General features: G+C 41.4%; 1 protein-coding gene across 2 annotated transcripts in view; it reads right to left on the bottom strand.

Annotated features, from left to right (window-relative positions):
* Window positions 1-329: 329 nt before the first annotated feature.
* The window catches only part of slc9a3r1a (SLC9A3 regulator 1a), a 20828-nt gene continuing 1136 nt past the window's right edge, over window positions 330-20021 (bottom strand). The window contains exons 2-7 of one of the 2 annotated variants that reach the window (XM_034569899.1): window positions 7429-7599; window positions 5679-5832; window positions 5465-5511; window positions 1117-1234; window positions 1018-1030; window positions 330-824 (exon numbers count right to left, since the gene is read on the bottom strand). In XM_034569899.1, coding sequence (XP_034425790.1) covers window positions 704-824; window positions 1018-1030; window positions 1117-1234; window positions 5465-5511; window positions 5679-5832; window positions 7429-7599 — 624 coding nt within the window. In that variant the 3' untranslated portion in view covers window positions 330-703. Of the gene's footprint in view, window positions 836-1017; window positions 1031-1116; window positions 1235-5464; window positions 5512-5678; window positions 5833-7428; window positions 7600-20021 lie in introns of both variants that reach the window. The other variant, XM_034569900.1, reaches the window with a different exon arrangement.

Below are 20021 nucleotides of genomic sequence, written 5' to 3'. Positions count from 1 at the left end.
CATCACAATCAGGACAAACTTATCTGGAGTCGCATAAAATATTGTTTCCTCTTAAAATCATTTATTCATGTATGTACAGGTGAAAAAAATTATTTCATTGAATCACATATGATGATGGCAGAAGCCCTGGGGGGGGGGGGGGTAATAGGACTGGACGAACCGCACAGAACTTATACAGTCGTCTTCAGACGCCAACGTTCTGACTGTGTCGTCGTCATGGAATGTTATTCACGTGCTCAGCATTCATTCACAGAAACAAAATAAACAATTCTCTTTAATTCTAGTTGCTGATTACAGACACCAAGGGTCTGACATTCATTTAAAGTGTAGATTTTATATCTTGACTCTGACAATAATTTATTTTTCCTACTATTCCTGACGTGGTCTTTTTTTTTATATGAGAAACTGTACATTACTTTTCTTTCTCTCTCCCACATTCTTCTTAATATATTAACATTCATTCTTGTTTGTGACAATTCAAATGTGGAAGAAACCCATAATTAAACCAACAGAATCATCAAATAATACTGTTTCAACACGGGGGAGTTTAAAATGTTCTAAATAAAAACTGTGTCGTTCATTCACAGTGTGATAAAAAAGGGAATCCAGACAGAAGGCGGGCTGATTATCTCTCTGGAGTCACGACGGACGAGTCTGGAGGAGAATGAACTGAAGATGATGACGATGAAGATGAAGATGATGTTTACAAGTTGCTGAACAGCTCGTTCCTCTTGCTCCAGTCCATGGTCGGGGCTTTCTTGGCGGCTCGTTTCTTATGGGCTTTTTCTCTGGCCTGAGCCAATGACATACTCAGACCCAGGTTGTCACTCTCAGCCTGGACACACACACACACACACACACACACACACACACACACACACACACACACACACACACACACACACACACACACACACACGCACACACATTAGTCAACAACATATGTTACTCTGGCCCTCGTCTCAAATAGCCAGACCTACACTGTGTTGTTTGAGATAGTCCTGGCTGCAGCCATTATCATTCTGCTGTAGCTTATTTATATTTCTTTAAATCAATCACAATAATATTGGATATATTCACAAATAATGTGCCAAAGAGAAACAGAAAGCCTCAGAGTGTCACACTGTACCTCTGGAGGTGGGGAGCTGCTGCTGGCTGCTGGCAGGGAGGTGTCGGAGGAGGCACTGGAAGCCGTCGGGCTCGCCGGCACGTGAGGCCTGATCAATGCTGACATCTGTTTAAACACACACGACAGACACTGTGTTCATATGTAGCGTGTGTAAGGGTGAGATTAGAATATAAATCTGTTATTGTTTTATTTCCCGATAAAAGACAAAGCCAGCAACGTGTTGGCTTTACTACTCCCTGCCCCGTTGCCTCTCATACTGAGAAAGTTCAGTAGTTCTCTTTAAATCTTTAAAAACACTTATTACTGGTAGCAGAACTTTGTTTGTGTGTGCGTTCAATGAACGAACCAGTGCATCACAGTAATAGGATACATTTGTGGTTGGCTTTGGCTCTGCACATGGGATTTGATGACACTAAGAGAAATATCGATAATGCGGCTGTGGTTCAGGGGGTAAAGCGGGTCATCCACTATCTAAGGAGCCCCACCTCCTCCAGTCCGCATGCCGAAGTGCCCTGGGGAAAGATACTGAGCCTCACGGCTGTTCCAGGAGTGTGTGAATGATGTGTGATAGCAAAAGCTCTGTGTGTGAATGGTTTTGTGTTGCTCGTAGTGTAAGGCATTTTGAGTCTCTATACAATATACTTTCTACTATTAATACAATCCATTTACCGTATCATCCTTTATACATGGTCAACGTTCTGATAGAGACTAAGAGAGACTATAAAAGTAGTTTGAATTTAAATTAGGATTAACAAAATCTAACAGGGACATTTGCTGTATAAAATGTACAGTGTATTTTTATTTAGCAGATAACACTGATCTGATCAACAGTCACAAACCAATTCAGCAACGTCCCCTTGTTCTTTGGGACAACAACTAGACCAGTGTTGAGATAAAACTACATGTATGGAATAACCAGTCAAATCTGTTTGTAAGTATTTAGTATGTCTGTCCAGTCTGATGAGTGCCCCCCCCCATTTATTCTTACTTGCAACATGATTGGCTTGATATGTTTCCTGCCATAAAGCAGAAGAATGGCTCAATGGAGGGGAGGTGTCATACTGCAGCCATTTTTAGCGTTGCTGACTTTTCTGACCTGAACATTCAGCATCTGTGTCTGTGTCGGTCCTCTAACACCCGGGGTTTTCAGGACACTCAGGTCACTTGCTACTAAGCATTCTGACGGATTTGTTTGTTCCTTCCTTTGATTATTTTCTGGAGTAAAACACTCCATTACTGATCCTAAGTAAGTTCTACTTGGTCCTACTGTCCAGCAGAGGTCAGTAGAGCCCAGCTGTCAGGAGGCCTGACGTGTGCAGCTCACCTATTAAAGCTGAGACTCTGTGTCAGCACTTATCTGTGAGCAGGATTGAAAACACGGTGACATATTATAAACACTTTCCTGCTCATGTTCTGTGCGTGAGCTCTTCTACAGTACACTTGATTCACTTCATGTATGAATGAATGAAGAAGCAGCTGCTCTTCGAAAACATAAACTCACAAACAAGAGCCAAGTGGCAGCACCAAGTGTTGATATTAAATTGAATCTGCTATATTTTTATTTTAGATTATTTAATCTTTATCTAATCTGGCAGTCTCAAGGAAATGTTGATCTCTTTACCAAGAGAGACCAGAGAAGAGGAGACTTTCACAATCAGCAGATAAATGCAACGCAGCAAGGAGTTAATAAATAAAAGCAATACAACAGGGACTTAATTAAAACAATTACATCAGATAGCAAAGGTGTAAAATCACCACGGGGACCATGTGGGTCGGAGCTCATTCTATATAAAAGGTGCAGAAAACCTGAACCCGGACCTGAACCCAGCTCTGCCAACATTAGTGCGAGGGAGATCTGAGGAAGCTACTGGATGGTGACGTGACAAGTTGACAGAAGAGAAGTGAGGTAGTTTGGGAAGTTTCATCAGTCCAGCTTCATGAATGAATAACGTGAAGTAGCTGTTTCTTCTTGGCATTAAGGAACAACCGGCCCCATCTGCTTATGTTGGCAGCCGATGAACCCCCGGCGCGTACACACACACAGACACACATCTCAGGTCAGAGGTGGCGTTGACGCCGGGCGCTGGGTTATGTAACTGCTGGTGAATGAGTGATTGTTCCTGCTGTGGCGGAGTAAGATTCTGGCTGCGTGTGCGACTATGTGAACAGCGCTCGTTAGTGGTCTCATTTGCATAATCCCCAACTCGCCTCCAGAGTTAAAGCCACTTCAATCCCATGATCCTCCAGGACACAGACGAAAGAGAAGGCAGAGGGAGGGGAAACGCACAGAGCTGAGCTCTCGTTGCCATGGTGAAGGGTCAGCCGCAATGTCACCAGAGGGGCCAATCCACTTTTCCCATGTTGTCACTGTCTGTGTGTGTGTGTGTGTGTGTGTGTGTGGAGAGGGGAGGGGGGGGCAGAGTGTTTACTTTTGATAAACTCACCCTGCTGGGCCTGTGGAACGTCACACCACACTGTCTGCTAATTAAAGGGCTCTTCGCCGATTTCACACATCGAGATCACGGAGGCCATCTAGAAACGTGTCTCATCACGTCCTCCTGTGGCTTCACACGCCTTTTGTCAACTTTAGTCAAGTCATAATGATGTCGTCACTGCTAGTTAGTCGCAGCTACAGTGTTTACATCAGAGCGTGTGTGGTAACTGAGGGCGTTTCACACGGGGAAGTACAAGGCAACAAGAATCTAGCAACCTGAGAGTTGCACTGTGGGAAATGTAGTATGCACTGCACATCCATGCGAATAGGTTTTTGTATTAAAATGTCGTTTCAAAACTAAAATACCATCCATACACCTGAAGACATGTATCACCTGACAACTCACATACACTGGGTGTGTGGTGCAAACAGGAAGCAGACTGGCAGACTCTGCAGTTGGTTGCTTAGTTACAGGAAATACTACAAACAAGGAACAATAATAATGAAAAGTAAGAGCAGGGATTTCTATTTCTTGGACCCACAGCAACAATGTGGAGCTGTTACTGACAGGAATGGGTAGCAACTTTGCTTTTATTCTGGTGGTTGAGTTATGACTGATCGGAACCTTTCAGGAAGCTCAAGTAGGTGACTGCAGTTAGGACTATACAGCGACGCAGCCCCAGAGTTGTCAAACTAACTCGGGGGGGGCGAGCAGAGATTCCACAGCTCTTTGTTTTGAGCGTTAGAAACTCGTTTTAAAACTGAAAGTAGTGTGGAAGGAGCCTATGTGATTTAACCACAGGGTAGAACCGCCTGTGCTGCATCACATTTAACTGCTCTCCTCCAAACTCCCCCACATCAATCAAAGTGTCAGTCTAAACAACTGCGGCAACACCCATTGTTATCAGACCTTATTATCTGTCTGCATGTGATACACCTTAGTTATTTATAAACGAATATATAGATGTGAACATAGATAGAGGTATATGAAAATGATGCTAATTTGATGAGGGTTATTTTTTCTCTCTGTAGATTTTTCTCCGGCACCAGAGTGTCAAAAAATCTATGAATCAGTGTCCGTCTTTAAAACTTCAGTATCACATCCACTGAAACAGACTTTTACCATATGATCGTCTCAAACCTTAATTAACCAAGTCCAGAGAAACTTTGCAACACAAACCAACGATATACCTCACGTAGACTTTGAGAGAGTTTATTTGAAGTATTGACACTCCACAATCCCAGGTAGCAGAGGTGTGTCTATTATGACCAAAACAACGGCAAATGATTACGGCAATAACAGTAACAGCAAGAGCGCTCACCTATGCCAAGGCCCAAACAGTCCCCTTAAATTCAGCAGTGCACCAAACCGCACACGCTCATAGATATCCGTTCCCTAAATATTCCCGATGTTTTTCATCAAGATCCATGAATTGCTATTGCTACTACTCCCTGGGAAATCAATGACACTGTAACAAATAATAATAAAATGAAAAAATTTGGCAAATATAAATGTTGCACATGATTTTAATGTAAAAGCTCAAAATAAACAAAGACAGAAACTGAAGATGTGTCACGCACATGATGCATTTCCACTAACAGTGGCAGACATACTGAATATACAGTGTCAGTCTCTCCCTAAATGTTGTCAGTCAGAGTGTATCTGTGTGGCAGAGTTTAACAGGCCAGACCAGACAGGAAGCACATGAAGACAGCTTCACACAACACTAACCAGGAGTCCTAATCTGCTACCAGGAATGTCCAGAGAGGATCAACACGGCATTTCCAAGCCACTGTCTGTCAGGGAACACGTGTGTGTGTGTGTGTGTGTGTGTGTGTGTGTGTGTGTGTGTGTGTGTGTGTGTGTTTGTTTGTGTGTGTGTGTGTGTAGTGGTCCTCACCTCTTCGTCCCCTGATGCTCTCTCTGACACTGGCTCAGGAAGAGGTCCTACAGTGGGGAAAGAAAACGTAAAGGCCTCTCCTCATCCACATTCAATTGCAAAAACATGTCGGTGTGTCTCTGTGTGTGTGTCTCTGTGTGTGTGTGTGTGTGTGTGTGTGTGTGTGTGTGTGTGTGTGTGTGTGTGTGTGTGTGTGTGTGTGTGTGTGTATTACCAGTGAGGTGTTCCTCAGTGGGCAGGACATTGCATCTCTTGAAGAACTCTTCAGTCTCAGCATCGACCACCAGCAGCTGGGTCTTCTCTCCTCCGGCCTTGATGGCCCCGACCACATCTGAGTGCTGCATCCCGACTACAGTCAATCCATTAACCTGAGAGGAGGAGAGGAGAGGAGGAGAGGAGGAGAAGTCCAATATTTATCTCAACATAGAAATAACTACAAATACTATGATTGTATTCCTCTGCCAACCAGTGCAGTTTCCATGTACATACTCTTTATTTCCAGATTTATATAAGGTCACTGTGATCTTTTATAAAATATATGGTCATGTAGAGGTAACATGTTTTGGTTTGACATCGACACTTTATCACTGAGAGCTCTCTTGACATCTTTATCGGTGATCTATTTGTGGCCACCACCAGAATATCACCACTGATTGTCACATATCGATTTTCTTTTCAAATGAATTTTTTTTTTTTTTATTGTAATAACACATACTGACACTGACACAGCTCGCGCTCACGCTCACACACACACTGAAAACATGTTTATTTGCATTTAGAGCAGGAAGTAAATTCCAATCACAAATGGTCACAGGAGACATACCTCAGGACGGATACAGTGCCAGGTCTGAACAGGACCAGTCAGAAAGAGAAGGAGTCTGAATGAGGCCTCCCACTCTCACCACTGGCTCCCTCACAACAGAATTTAATGTAACATTCTGCTGTGTCTAAATGTCTTCTTGTGTCATAAAAATAACAACACAAAAAAACTAAATCTTTATTACTTGTGCAATAAAAATGGGTTCCTTTCAGGCCCTGAATTATATTTCTATAATATCAAAGAAGTCTAATATATTCCATTCCAGCTGATCCTACACAATGAGGACAGGGATGTCTGCTTTCACTGGTGGAGATATTCCAGTTTCTTGGAACATAGAACATAAATAATATGAGGATCCTAACTCCCACATAAAGGAGAAGGCGAAGCAGGTTGATTTATCCTTATATTTCAAAGTAAAGATATAAGTAATGGTACCCCAACCAGTGCTGGCAAATGTCTGGCACGTTTGTTATTACAGGGCGTGGCGTGCAAGCCTACTCCCAGCGTTGGATCTAATCAAGCATCCAGGGAGATAAGTGTCGAAGGAATTCCAGTGGGAGGCAGAGCTGAGGTGGGAATACCGTCAGGAACGTCTCAGTCTCACCAGCTCCCACGCTGGTACAGAACTATGTTCATCTCAAGTGACCCATGACCTCTGCAAAGAATTCATCGCATTCTCAGCATTCTGTTTCCCCAAATCCACCTCTTAAGCCCCCACCACGTCCCGTTTGCTGAATGTCGATGCGAATATTGCACGCATACAGGATTATACCACGACTGTACGCGTCCAGTTCTCGTATTGTTGCTTCTCTCCCGCACTCGAGAGGTCCTGCAGACTGTAACTCGGCCCACAGAAACATTAAGTGGATTAACTCTGAGCCTGTTCAACGTGGCCAGGAGACCTGGTCATCTCACACACTCACACAGCAAGGGAGAAACCTGCGATGTGCATCAGACGCACACCAAGAATCACTCTTTACGTACAAGACACACACAGAAACATACGCACATTCCCGTTATATACACTCTCTGTTTCCTAACACTGCAGTTTCCCCCTGCTGTTATAGGACGACAGCTGATACACAAACAATCATAAGAAATCACACACACACAGTAGTGGGAGAGCGTGTTGTGTGTTGTGTACCTGGAGGATCTTGTCCTGTGGTCTGAGTCCGGCTTTATCTGCTGGGGAGTCATTGTCCACAGCTCTGATGAACTGGCCCGGTCTAGTCTTCTCACTGTGCAGGTTGAAGCCATAGCCGTTAGCTCCCTTCTTCAGGAGGCAGAGACGAGGCCGCAGCCCACCTCTCTCATCCTGCACACAAACACACACACACAGCAGAATGTCAGTAAGACAGTTCATTTCAAGGTGTAGAGAGTTTTACTGACTCTTGACATAAAATAGTCTAAATATAGTTGATAGCGTTAGCCAGGCTCCAACTTCATACGTCCGTCCTCTTTCTGACATCACAGTGGCCCTTTATAGACCTTCTTAAGAGGCTCTTTACCATTTCCTGGAAAAATGTACTCTGCTAGAAAAAGATTTTTTAAGAAAATGAAAAAACGCCATGTGTGTAAAAATGAAAAAAGCCATAGCAGATCAAAACTATAAGGTAAGTGAAAAACACAAGACGCAAAGTCAGAACCATGAAATAATTATGATATTAATTCAAATCACCACCTAAATCACGTCATAACTAAGAAGTAAAAGTTATAAGATGATGGTAACCATCTTATAACTTGTGATTTTGGACTAAATAAATAAAATGTGTCACTCAGTCAATATCACACATACTTAAACAAAAATAATGAGATTTAACAAATTACTGTCTGATCTTAATTTTCACATATTTCACTGATTGGTCCGATGAAATCAGAATTCAGAATTAACTTCTGCAGCATACTTGAGTGCAAGCGCAGGGTTTATAAGTTGACTTGCCATCCCATAAGTTTGACAGTTATAGTATTACTATATTATAGTAAAATACTATTTATTAACGACTATGTATACCTTAAGATACCCTTTAAACCCTTATAGCTCTGTGCTGTGTTTACATTTTTGTTGTGTTTTTTAATGTTTTATCTATTGTTCTTTATATATTGTATATTGTTCTGTTTATTGCACATAAGAGAAACGCCATTTTGTTCAGCAACTTCCATAGCTATGTAAAAAAAACGACCTCTAAACCTTTTTACAGCTGACATGTGCAGTAACAGTGGATGCCCTGGTAAAATGACCCTCCCCAACCACCTGTTGCACTTCCATCACCTGATAAAAACCACAGCAATCTGTCCAACATCCTCTATCAGTGGCACATCTGTCAATGATTCTCTGCCGAGTGACTATGAAGATCAGCCACCGCAAGCTCAGCGCTGACTCAAGGCAGACGCACTCCCTCACAACCACTCACAACATGGCTTATACAATGATACAGAGGTTAATATGAAATCAGGGTAGGTGATGATTGCTGAAGCTCCCCGGGTGGGGCAGGTCGATCTTGGGACCTTTGGATGGAATCACACATTTATGACAAAACCCACGTAACTCCTGGTTGTTAATGAAGAAGATAAGGATGATATAACAGGTGAGGTGCAAGGTACACAATGCTGTACACTACAGTTTTCGTTCTGCAACAAGCAGAGGCATATACCTCCTTCTTGGTAAGGGGCTGCAACAGTCAATTCAGGAGCACTTGTCGCATTTACTTATTTTCTCACATTTTGAGTTCTTCTTACAGGTACAATGCACCATCAACTCTACTTGCAAATATTTTTTTATCTATATCAGCAACTTTACTCTATCGCCTTTCTGTGGCGAGACATTTTTTTTCATCTCACACAATTTCTTCTTTATTTCAGTGACAGTGAGACCCATCAAACAGCATCAATACCACTGCTTTCCTAGATCTCTAAAATCAATTTGACTTCTCTTTACTTTTTGATATTGATATGATATTTTCATGAATGAACACTAGTGTGCACTAGTGCATGGCCTTGTATGGTATTATCGGGGCATTCATTATGCTAATTTGCTATCCTCGTGCATGTTTGACATCTGATCTAATGAGCACTTCTTGGCTGCTGTAGAGTATTTGAACCCATCATTTAAGGTGAACGAGCAAACTTTAATCCAGTTACTGCACCACAGGTGAGGAGAGAATCGGCCTGTGGCACAGGAGATGACCACAGATAGACTGCCACCTCTGTCTTTCACTCACACTTTAGCTTTGCCTCTCTGCCAGTGAATCAATGAACAATCTACAGAAGCAAACTGTGAGGAAACACGGGATACAGACATCTTTGATTCCCATCTCCATAATTCTACCAGCTTCACCTTAATCCCTCTCTCTCTCTCTCTCTCTCTCCATGCGAGTGATATGCTCAGGTAGGTCTGTGCCTCGGATTTACAGCTGACATATGTTGCTGGTCAGATTTCACTCTCTCCCCACTGGATAAAGTCTGTTGTTTTCGTCAGCCTGAGTACAGAGAGTCCTAACGGGCCAAGGTCCCGGGCGTTGTGACAGCACCCAGCAGGGAGGTGGAGGAGGGATAATGGAGGGAGTGAGAGAAGCTCAGGGAGAATACCAGGCCGGGTTTCTTACTGATCAGATTCAAAACTGTTGACAATTTCTGTACGATCCTCAGTGAGAAGTGGCTCAAGTCATGATCTTCCTGTCTACTGGCAGAGCTGAAATAATATCTTTCACCACAGACTCCTTTAATAATTCGGCCAGCAGGTGTCTCTGCCTGTATAGAGCAGCCTTTTGTTCTTTGCTGCCTCCCTTGCATTTGGCCTCAGTATGAAAAGACTGTGGTGCTTTTTTATTGAAGCTGAGAACTGATTAAACACAGATCATTTCGGTACCGCTCAAACAATGCAACACTAAGTCAATGTTGAGTTTTTTTCTTGTGTTTCACAGCAGCTGTCTCTGACACACTGGAAAACCTGATTTTTCAGTGCGCACAGGAAAACCACATTGTCAGCAGAGCCACACATATTCAAACAGTGCAGCGACAGCGGGTGCTGTATGATAATGACACCACGGGGTGAAGTCCAGCAGTCAGCAGAGTCTCTTCCGCATGCTAACTCTGAAACTATTTTCAGTGTTTTATTGCTGAAGCAATCCTCTTCTGTGGATACATATCATAGAGGATGTGTTTCCACACCCAACGTCTATCTGAAATACTTCTGTAATATAATATGTGACTGGCCAACAATGATAAGACGATCCCAACATCGAAGGTTGTAGTGGTGCAGTAATCAGTTGCCCATACTGACTCTTACCATGTTGACGAGTGGTATGCCACTTCATGGTTTGCTACATTTTGTCACGTACATGCTGTTAGAAAGTGTTACCCAGTGGAACATACTACTTTGGCCACCAGTGTATTATAGCTAAAGGTATGTTACCCATGTAATAATGTTACTTGTTAAATACCAGTGATGTACAATATGTCAGTGCACATTGAGATACAGAGAATGCTCTGAGCACTAAATAGTGCAGGGCCACTCAACCTATACACACCATGCATTTATTCTTATTATATATTTTCATTAACCAGAACTGCCCTCATCCGGATAAAGTTGGCACCATTCAAATGTGTTAAATTAGCTATGAGCAACAACTCTTTTGGATGTAATGAACAACAACGACTATCATTGAAAAACCTTCCTGAGGCAATATTATATAGAGATAATAATCTATGACTTCTGCATCAGAAGATTTATAAATATTCAACAATCTGAAAACATACGTATCATGACTATGCTCAGATTTAGTCGCTCAGGGCGTAGAGTGGGTCGTCCTATAACCAGAAGGTCGATGGTTCGATCCCAGTTTTCCCCATTCAGCATGCTGAACCACAAATAGAAATAGAAATAGAAGTGCTGACCATAGACGCATTGTGTTAATGTGTGTGTGAATGGCAAAAAACTAATGAAAAAATTAAAAACTAATACAGTAAACTAGACAAAACTAGAAAAGTACAGACCAGTTGCCTGAGCAGTGTGACTTTTGAAACACATTGCAGCCATTTTAAATTGACTACATAAGCTGAACTCAAGCCCGCTTCTGCTGCTGAAGCTGTGCATCACATGGACCAAAGTACGGAAACTAACCTGTTGTTTTACGACACCTGTCTCTTTCATGTCATGCAGCATTTTTCTTCACATATCTCTCCATGCTTACACTTCAACTTCCCTCACAGTCTGTAAAAACTTGCTCTTTGAATGAAATGTAAAGTATTCCTTATTTATATTATTGATTTATTATTTGTCTATACACATAAATATGCATTCCATCCCCTACAACATTGAATAATACCTACAGTAAATGCGAATCTTATGTAATATCCAGTGTAGAGAGGTTAGGAAAAAAAAGTGGTCAAAGTGATACTATGTTCAGCTGTTTTCCATCCTTGACATTTGAGATAAGAAACCCTGCATCTAAACTGACAGGAAGCATCACATATAGTACAGACATGTTAGGTAAAGAAAAACTGTAGTTCACAAACAAGCACAGCATTGTAGCCCTGATGGCCAAATACTCTGACTGTCAGGTCTAATGAAAGATCTGAGGTGTATGAGCTCCGAGGGACAAGTGCTCACTCTGTCAACCGCCACACGACCTCTGCCACGACCAACTCTACTATCTGCAGATGCACGAGCAGTGTGTTTCTTCAATTGAGAGTATTTGTGTACACTTAACACTCCACTCAGCAGGCAATTTGACTGGCTGCTTTATAAAAGACCCTGAAAGCATGTCATTATTTAAATTTTTTTAATTCAATTTACATCAACTGACCTGTTGTACACTATTTCTTGTCAGTCAGAAAAAACAAGGAAATCTGTAAGGCCGCTGCACAAAAGTAGCATGTAGCTATGACTATCACAAAGCTACCACAAGGGAATGAGATACACTGCTGTCTGTAAGGATCAGCCAGTAAAAGTAAAAAGTAATCCATCCATTCTCTATATCACTCATCCTTTGATGGTGGCGGCAGGAGCTGGAGCCAATCCCAGCTGACACCCAGACAGGTCAGTGGCATATGGGAATTTGGAAAAAACAAAAACCATTGTGGTTTGCCTCCACAGGGAGATCAGAGGTCACCACGAACAAACCAGCCAGCTCTTATAAATGTTTTAAACAAACTAAGTTGACCTCTGTCCAGATGACCATTACAGCACCTTATCAGAAATAATCTCCATCCATACTAACATGTCTATCACATGACCTTTCACTCACACTGGACAACGAGCAGAAAAGACGAAGAACAAGGAACAGCAATGCCAAAAATCTAGGAACACTGATTTCTAGAATCGACTATTACTGTTACTGAAAGTGTGAGCAATGCTTGTAATTCATTATCCAAGATAATGCGTTAGATGTGTGATAAATCAATGGATAATACGTTGTGACCGATCCAATTAGGAATCAAACATGATTCAGAAGTGTACCTTTCAGGGGCTTAGCAGCTCCAGAGCTGTAGTGTGAACACCAGTTGTTAACGTAGCAAAAGTGATGCATTTTGAAGCTTACACGTATTAGTGTGGTTGTAGACTCAGTGGATGACACTTAACACATATGTACCGTCATAGAAACAACATCTAGTTTCTTAACTGCTCCAAACAGCCACAGTTTGACTGCAGCATTAGCCTAGTTTTACAGTGAAAGCACCATCCACAGTAAACATTCCCTAAGCTTATTGAATATCAAAGGTTAATGGTTTTACAGCTTGCTGTAGTTAAACATCGGGTCCTATGCTCCAACCTGGTATCGTGAAGATTGACTTGTTGGGAGGACCTTGAACTGAGTGCGAAAACACTTAATAGAGTGTGGTGTGAAAATTTAAATAGCTATCTCTGGGCTCAGTTCTACAGAAGGGAAACACGGCTATACCCCAACACATGATTTGATGTTCTACAGATACAGGGTGCTTGCCCCATGTCAACAAACTGAGCTATTTTTGTAACACCACCCGAACAGGTTTGCCTGACAGCTCAATGTGTTGTGACACATGTGATCCTCCACTGTATTTTGCTGTGTGACGTCCAAACTGTACATACAGAAGAACTATGCACTTGCTGGATTAGGATATAGCTTTGTGTTTATTGCCTGAGGAGGGTATTAGCTTACATAGTCACACACACACTACACTACATAGAACTGCCACTGCATGCAGTATTGTGGTTATCATTAACTGGCTGAGACAAAGACAAACAATGTAGCTTCAGCTCTATAGCAACTAGCTACTAGAACAGGAAGTGGTTTCTTCACATGCAGCTTCCATCCAACAGCCTTCATCTCTACTGACAGAGGAACCTGCCTTGTGTACAATATGTATGAAGTCATGTTTATATTGCGGTGTGTGTGTGTGTGCGTGGTTATAGACATGGTCCCTGCTCAAAATGCAACTAAAGTGAGTTTAAGATTCATTATTCTTAAACATTCTATATTCTAAACACAATTTAACCACAATTACAACAAGAACCACAAGGGAGTGGAGAATAGTTGTCACACCAAAGCTTGGTGGAGTGTGTGAGTGTAATGGAGAAAATAACGTGGGCCAATTTTCCAAAGTTCAAACAACAAGATGAGGTAAAATAAAAAAAGGTAGAGCATATAATTCCATCAAGGTCGAACAATGGAAGAACAAAGTGGTCTGATAACCTATATAAATCATCGGTCAATTTGTTTTTTGTGTAATCCTGCTACTAAATAAACTAACAAATCAACAAACAGTCATGAGTTAAACATGACCTCCTTGGCGTCCTTAGGTCCTTTACCAAAGATTAGCATTTTGCTAATGTCAAGTAACATTTTACGACAATATTATGAAGAGAAACATTTGCTGGTACCATTGTTAGCCATTAGCAAGGTGCCAACAGATGAAGTTCAGTATAGCAGGCTTAGTACTGCAGAAGTCCAGGTTATCCTTTTCATGCAAATGCTAGTGAAGGTGCCGATGGAGGGGTGGGTGAAGTGTTTGACTCCACAAAACACTTTAGGAGTTTCAGGGGTAAACAGTGTTTAGCCCAGGTGACCTCTTCTTCAGACGTAATAAAACAACAGAAAAAACAGAACATGCCTCCATACTGCTCGTGTGGTGTCATACAAGTTTCTTCAAGCCCCGACATTCGTATTCGACTCGAAACGAGGTCATTTACTATGTGTTTTGGGCCTAAATGTCCTCCACCGGAAGTAGAGAAGCTAGTGGACGTAGCCACACGGGTCCGTGAATGCCCCTTGTAGGAAGATATCAGCGGACATTAAGGCTTTTAGACATTTATTACGTCTGAAGAAGAGGTCGCGATTGGCATCAATTGTATTGGATTTTGCCGCAATGCTGTTTGCCCCTGAGATTCCAGAAGTGTTTCATGGACTCAAACACTTCACCCACCCCTCCATCGGCATAGTGGTGAGTAGATAATGAGGGAATTTTCATTTTTCATTGAACTATCCGTTTAAGTATACTCGGAAAAATCTGCTTGCCCATGGAGAAGCTGGGTTGAATGGAAGGCAAGAGGAAAATCTGTGGACCCCCTTGCCACCATGACCCAGTCCTAGATAAACAGCTGTAAATGGATGCTTCACAGAATCTTGTATAGATTGACTGGAAATGAAAAGGGTGACACTAAGTATCTAAAATGTCCATATTTCAGAACACATCGCATTTGCTGGATTCTCAATTTCGAAACTTCTGAATGAACAAAGAAGCAGCCTGACGCTATAGCTTGAGGACACCGCCAAATATAGTCTTGTCAATTCTTTCAGCAGGGAAAAGGCTTCAAAGACACTATTACTAATTACTTGGACCAAATGGAATTATAATCCCTGTCATCCCAAAACCACAGATAAAATCTGGATGGATCTGCAGGCGTTCACTGGACAGCTTAACTTCACGGTCCAGTCAATGCTGAGGGGATCAAACAGATCATAGTAGTGATGGCTCCAAAGTCTTGATTAAACAAAAAATGCTGAAAATGAATGTATGTCTTCTTGTTCTTAAATTCTAAGAAATAAATCCTAGGAAAGGACTGTGGGGCAATGATTAAGGCTATTTTAGAGTATCTTTGCTTAGAGTATGTCCCCAAGAAAACAATGAGGCAGTGATGATCTCGGTCAGATGATGCCAACAGCACTTTAATGAAGTCTGTTGTGGATAATAGGGCAACTGTGGCTCAAGAGGTAGAGTGGGTCGTCCACAAAACATGAGGTTGGCGGATCGATCTCTTGTCATTGGGCAAGATACACTGTACTGGCAGTGTATGAGTGATGTGTGATAGAGAAAGTGCCGCACATAGATTGCGTATGAATGTGTGTGTGAATGGGTGAATGGCAAAACTGTACTGTAAAGCACTTTGAGTGGTCATCCGAACTAGAAAAGCTCTATATAAATATAGATAAAGGCACATATATTTGAGACTGTTCTGAAAACAATAAAATAAAACAAATAATCTTAACATCGTTTTAACTGTTGCTGTTAATTATCAATTTCTACATTACAAAATAGAATAAAAAAGGAAAATGAAGCTACACTTTTTAATTCATTTTTGTCAATGAAGTACTTCAATTGAATACTTCTGTTCAACAGAGTAATTGTTTAGGGCAGGACAGTCTCACCACAGTGTTTAAGGATGGTGGTTTAATCCCCCAAATTATTGTCAATAAAATATCTGAAAATCCAGAAAATTACTTTGCAAAAAATGTTCAGTGCACACAGCAATGTCCAGTCACCACAAAGGGCTTCTATTTGCAATGCTCATGGACCAAACAGCATGGCTCAAGTGCATTTAGGATGTGTTCAAATCCACTTTGGTTTAACAGCGGGGAAACGGTTGCCGCATGAGGAGCATGGTTCTAAATGGCTCTTCGCAATATGTTCAGTTGTTTTTGTATAATCTTGCTTACAAACAATTCAGAATACCATCTCCCATTTAGTAAAAGTCAGGTGCGCCAATTGCTAATATAAAGCAGATTTTCCATGTAATAACAGACAAGGCTTCCCTGCTGAGGAAATTGTTTCACTTTGTGCACAAGCAGACCGTCTGTGTGTAACCAGCAGAGTGTTTGCACATTGTACAGCTACCTACGTAGGTGCATATTACTTATCTTTATAATGTGCTTCATATTAACAGTGAAATACTGCATCACTGACTTCAGACCAGTTTATTGTTGATCAAATATGCAATCGCTTTCCACTAGCTCAAGAAAATGCTCCAACAACGTGCCTGACCACACTTTAAATTACCTAAATGGTTAATTATCAATTATCAATTATCTTTCTGCCCATCAACTTAAAGATTTACGAGCTCGATATATATATCGGCTGATATTACCACTACTAAATATATCAATATTGGTATATGTCGATTAATACTTAAACTGCAGTACAAAAAAAGCTTTGGACAGTTTGTGGTAATTTAAAAATAAAATTTAAATCACATGAGCCTGACCTCTAAAAAACAGTCCTGCTTAGAACATGGTGGAAGGTATTTTAAAAATTGAAAGAATATAATGAAATATTTATACATGTACTAAGTTTGTAAAGTCCAGTATTGCTCAAGCAACAGCATGACTAATCAACTCATCCTTGCATTAGTACATAAGCAAAATGCTTGTAGTCATGTTAATGCCTGAGACGCAATATTACACTCATTGGTTGCAGCACCAGTACTAAAGAAGTCCACATGTAATGAATTGGTTTGATACCATAGCTGGAAACATTCAGTCAACGGAATAAACCAACTGCAGCCATGTTGAGTAACATCGAGGTAATCTTGATTTACAACATTCACTACTCCTGACCTAACAAAGTGGCAGATTAATTGCCCTTTCAAAGGCTTATATGAGCTGAGTGATAAGATATGCTGTGAAACACTGAAGAACAAATGATCCTTTGGAAAGATGAGAGCTGCCCGAGCTGCCCCATGGCCGTCACTCTGAGCGTAAGGATCCAGGTTTTAAAGAGTGAAAAGACGGAGCACACAGGGTGAAAAGGGTTGTTGACCATGGGGTAAATGTGGTAAATCAGTGTCTTGTGTAACCAATGGATTGTCGATTAAAAGCTGACCAGCAAACTCATTTTCTCTCACAAAAAAAGCAGGCAGTGCAGATTACTTCACAGGAGTGAAATGGCAGCAACTATTCATGTTTGGTCAAGAACCTCATTAAATTAAACTTTGCCTCCTATCTTTGCACACCCATTCATCTAGGGTCCTATTATCTCATCATTTATTTGACATTTTCACATCTACAAGCAGAGGACAAACTGCTATTTCATGCACTCACACACACACACACATTCTCATTCCACTCCAGCCCCATTGACAGTGTATGTAAAGTGAGGGTGTAGGTATTTCAGGGTCAGCGTGGCCTCCTTGTTGAGGCGTGAGAGCCCTCTCTACTTTCCTCCCTGGCCTAGAAGTCTTTCTCCCCATGCAAACACTGCTGACAAAAGCCTCTTCTCTTTCTGCTGTTCCGAGTCTCTATGGTGACCAACAGAGTTCTTGGTGCGCTGGAGGACTGAGTCGCTGGAGGCCAGGATGTTACCATAACGTGATGACATGCTCACTGAGTTCACGCTTTTATCTTCCAAGAAAGAAAAAAAGCAATCTCTGCAGAATTAGATATCCAACTCGTTGTTAAGACTATCACCATAAAGGCTTTGGGTGTATTTAGAGTGAAGAAAGGTTAGTGACTGAGCTCTGGACTGCAATACCAAGTCTAACCACCGACAAAGACGTGAAAGAAACAATTGTTTAAACTTTTTTATGCTCAGCAGGGCTAGTTTTTACGTCATCAATGGCCAGCCCACTCAAGTGTATCAGAGGCCAGTATCAGAGGCCAGTATCAGACCATTAGTCAGGCTCTGTGTGTACTCAAGAACTTGGCTTTGTTAATCTGGACTCTTCTGCCTTGGCTGCCGTCTCCTCCTCAGTGTTCTTGAGCTCAGCAAATTTTTCTTGCAATGTGTAACTGATGTTTAGTTAACATGTATAAAGTCCAGGGTAGTGCCACTTTCAATGTTACCATAGAACCATAAAGTATCTACAGATTGCTTTCAAGAGTCAGGAGCTAGCGTTGCTGGTGCAGAGTTTGTTAATGCCTCTAATGTGAATACAAACCATATTGGGTGATAGCAGACATTTGGTGGTGGTGGTTGTTTAAAATAAGTTTATAACTTAACCCTCCTAAAAGTAGCTACATTTGCCTGGACAGCCCTAAAAGCCTGAATGTCTATGTCTGACTGACTAAGTGCAAGAGAGACTGACACCATTGGATGGACTTCTCCCAGTGGTAACTTCTCTTTCACATTGAATTTAACTATTACGTAATCGGCAAGTGTGACTTTTTTCTGTTGGCCGCCCCAATACTCGCAGGTCTGGTGTCAGCTGTTATGTCGTAGATTGTGATCTTAGATTGTGGGGACTATGATTACAACACGACTGCTTGATATACAATATGCCAACTCACGTACTCTATACTCTGACAATGACTCCTCAATTTATTTTCCATTGCTGCTCCCTTCATCTCAGACATTTTCTTATGAAAAAATACTTTAAACGTTGACACACTTCTTCTTTGTGTGATGTCATCTTTTTATGTTTTATTGTTTTTATTCTATTTATTTATCTATTTGCTTGTACGTAATATCGTCCTTTTCTTTTTATTGTTGCTATTCTCTATATTTGTATTGACTGCTTTTACGTGATGCTGTCTTCTTGTTGCTTTTAATTCTTGGTTGTTTTCATGAGTGCCCCCCCCCCCCCCTCCCCGAGTATCCTGTGTCTGTCAAAGCATTTTGTCTCCTATCTTATTGGTTGCAAACATTAATGCATTACTACACTACTAGATGATGTCATTCTTACTGTGTGATCATAAATTGTTTTATGATCTATATCAGCTTTAGATCATGTCTGTAGTCCTATTTGATGCAGAGATACATGTACCTTAAAAATAGGCATTTTTTAACTATACATGACATCATTTGGTGACTTCTTCATGACGTTCTTCACTCATCAAATGCCATCATGTGATGGGTAATCATATTCTGACCAGTATCAGCTTTAGACTGTCTCGCTTTTCATTATTTGTGGAGATATCTTGGACAAAGTGTTCTTCGGACCAGAGTTTTGCACTGTCAGCTCGTAAAGTGAATCATCTGGAGACACCCCCCTGAGTAATTATCTCACCAAATTTGGTTCAGAGTTCCTCACAGCTTAACAATGCCTCAATGAGGCTATAACAAAGCATTTAAATCAGGGTTTACAAGCTTTTAAAAGAATAATGTTCTGAAATTGTTTTATAACCCACAGCAAAAGCCTGGTCTTTCACAAACGCGGGATGATGTTGAACCATGTTTTTCTCAAAGCACTTCAGTTTTAAATGTGGTGCGCAGTCTCAGATTCCAAGATGTGAAGTCAGACCATCGGTATTGTTACTAATCCAGCTCTTTTCTAGAAAGCTGACATGTCTCACTGACTTGCATCTGTTTGACAAGGCATCTGATCCAACAAGCCAAACTCGACGGGGGAATTCAAAAGGGTAAACACAGAGACTCTGGTACATATATATGACAGAGACTTTGTTCCACAGGAGGAAGTCAAAGGCCGGTAGCATTTCACTGTGCTGTGTCACCTCTCTGTTAGTGGCCACTTGGTAGGGAACCTATTTTCCACGTATCCTCTTCAGCTCACAGGTAACGCTGAACTCGGATCAGATAAGAGAATACAAA

The sequence above is a fragment of the Hippoglossus hippoglossus genome, chromosome 19 (genome assembly GCF_009819705.1).
Source record: "Hippoglossus hippoglossus isolate fHipHip1 chromosome 19, fHipHip1.pri, whole genome shotgun sequence".
NCBI classification, from domain to species: domain Eukaryota; kingdom Metazoa; phylum Chordata; class Actinopteri; order Pleuronectiformes; family Pleuronectidae; genus Hippoglossus; species Hippoglossus hippoglossus.
This window is presented reverse-complemented; position numbering and strand designations above follow the sequence as displayed.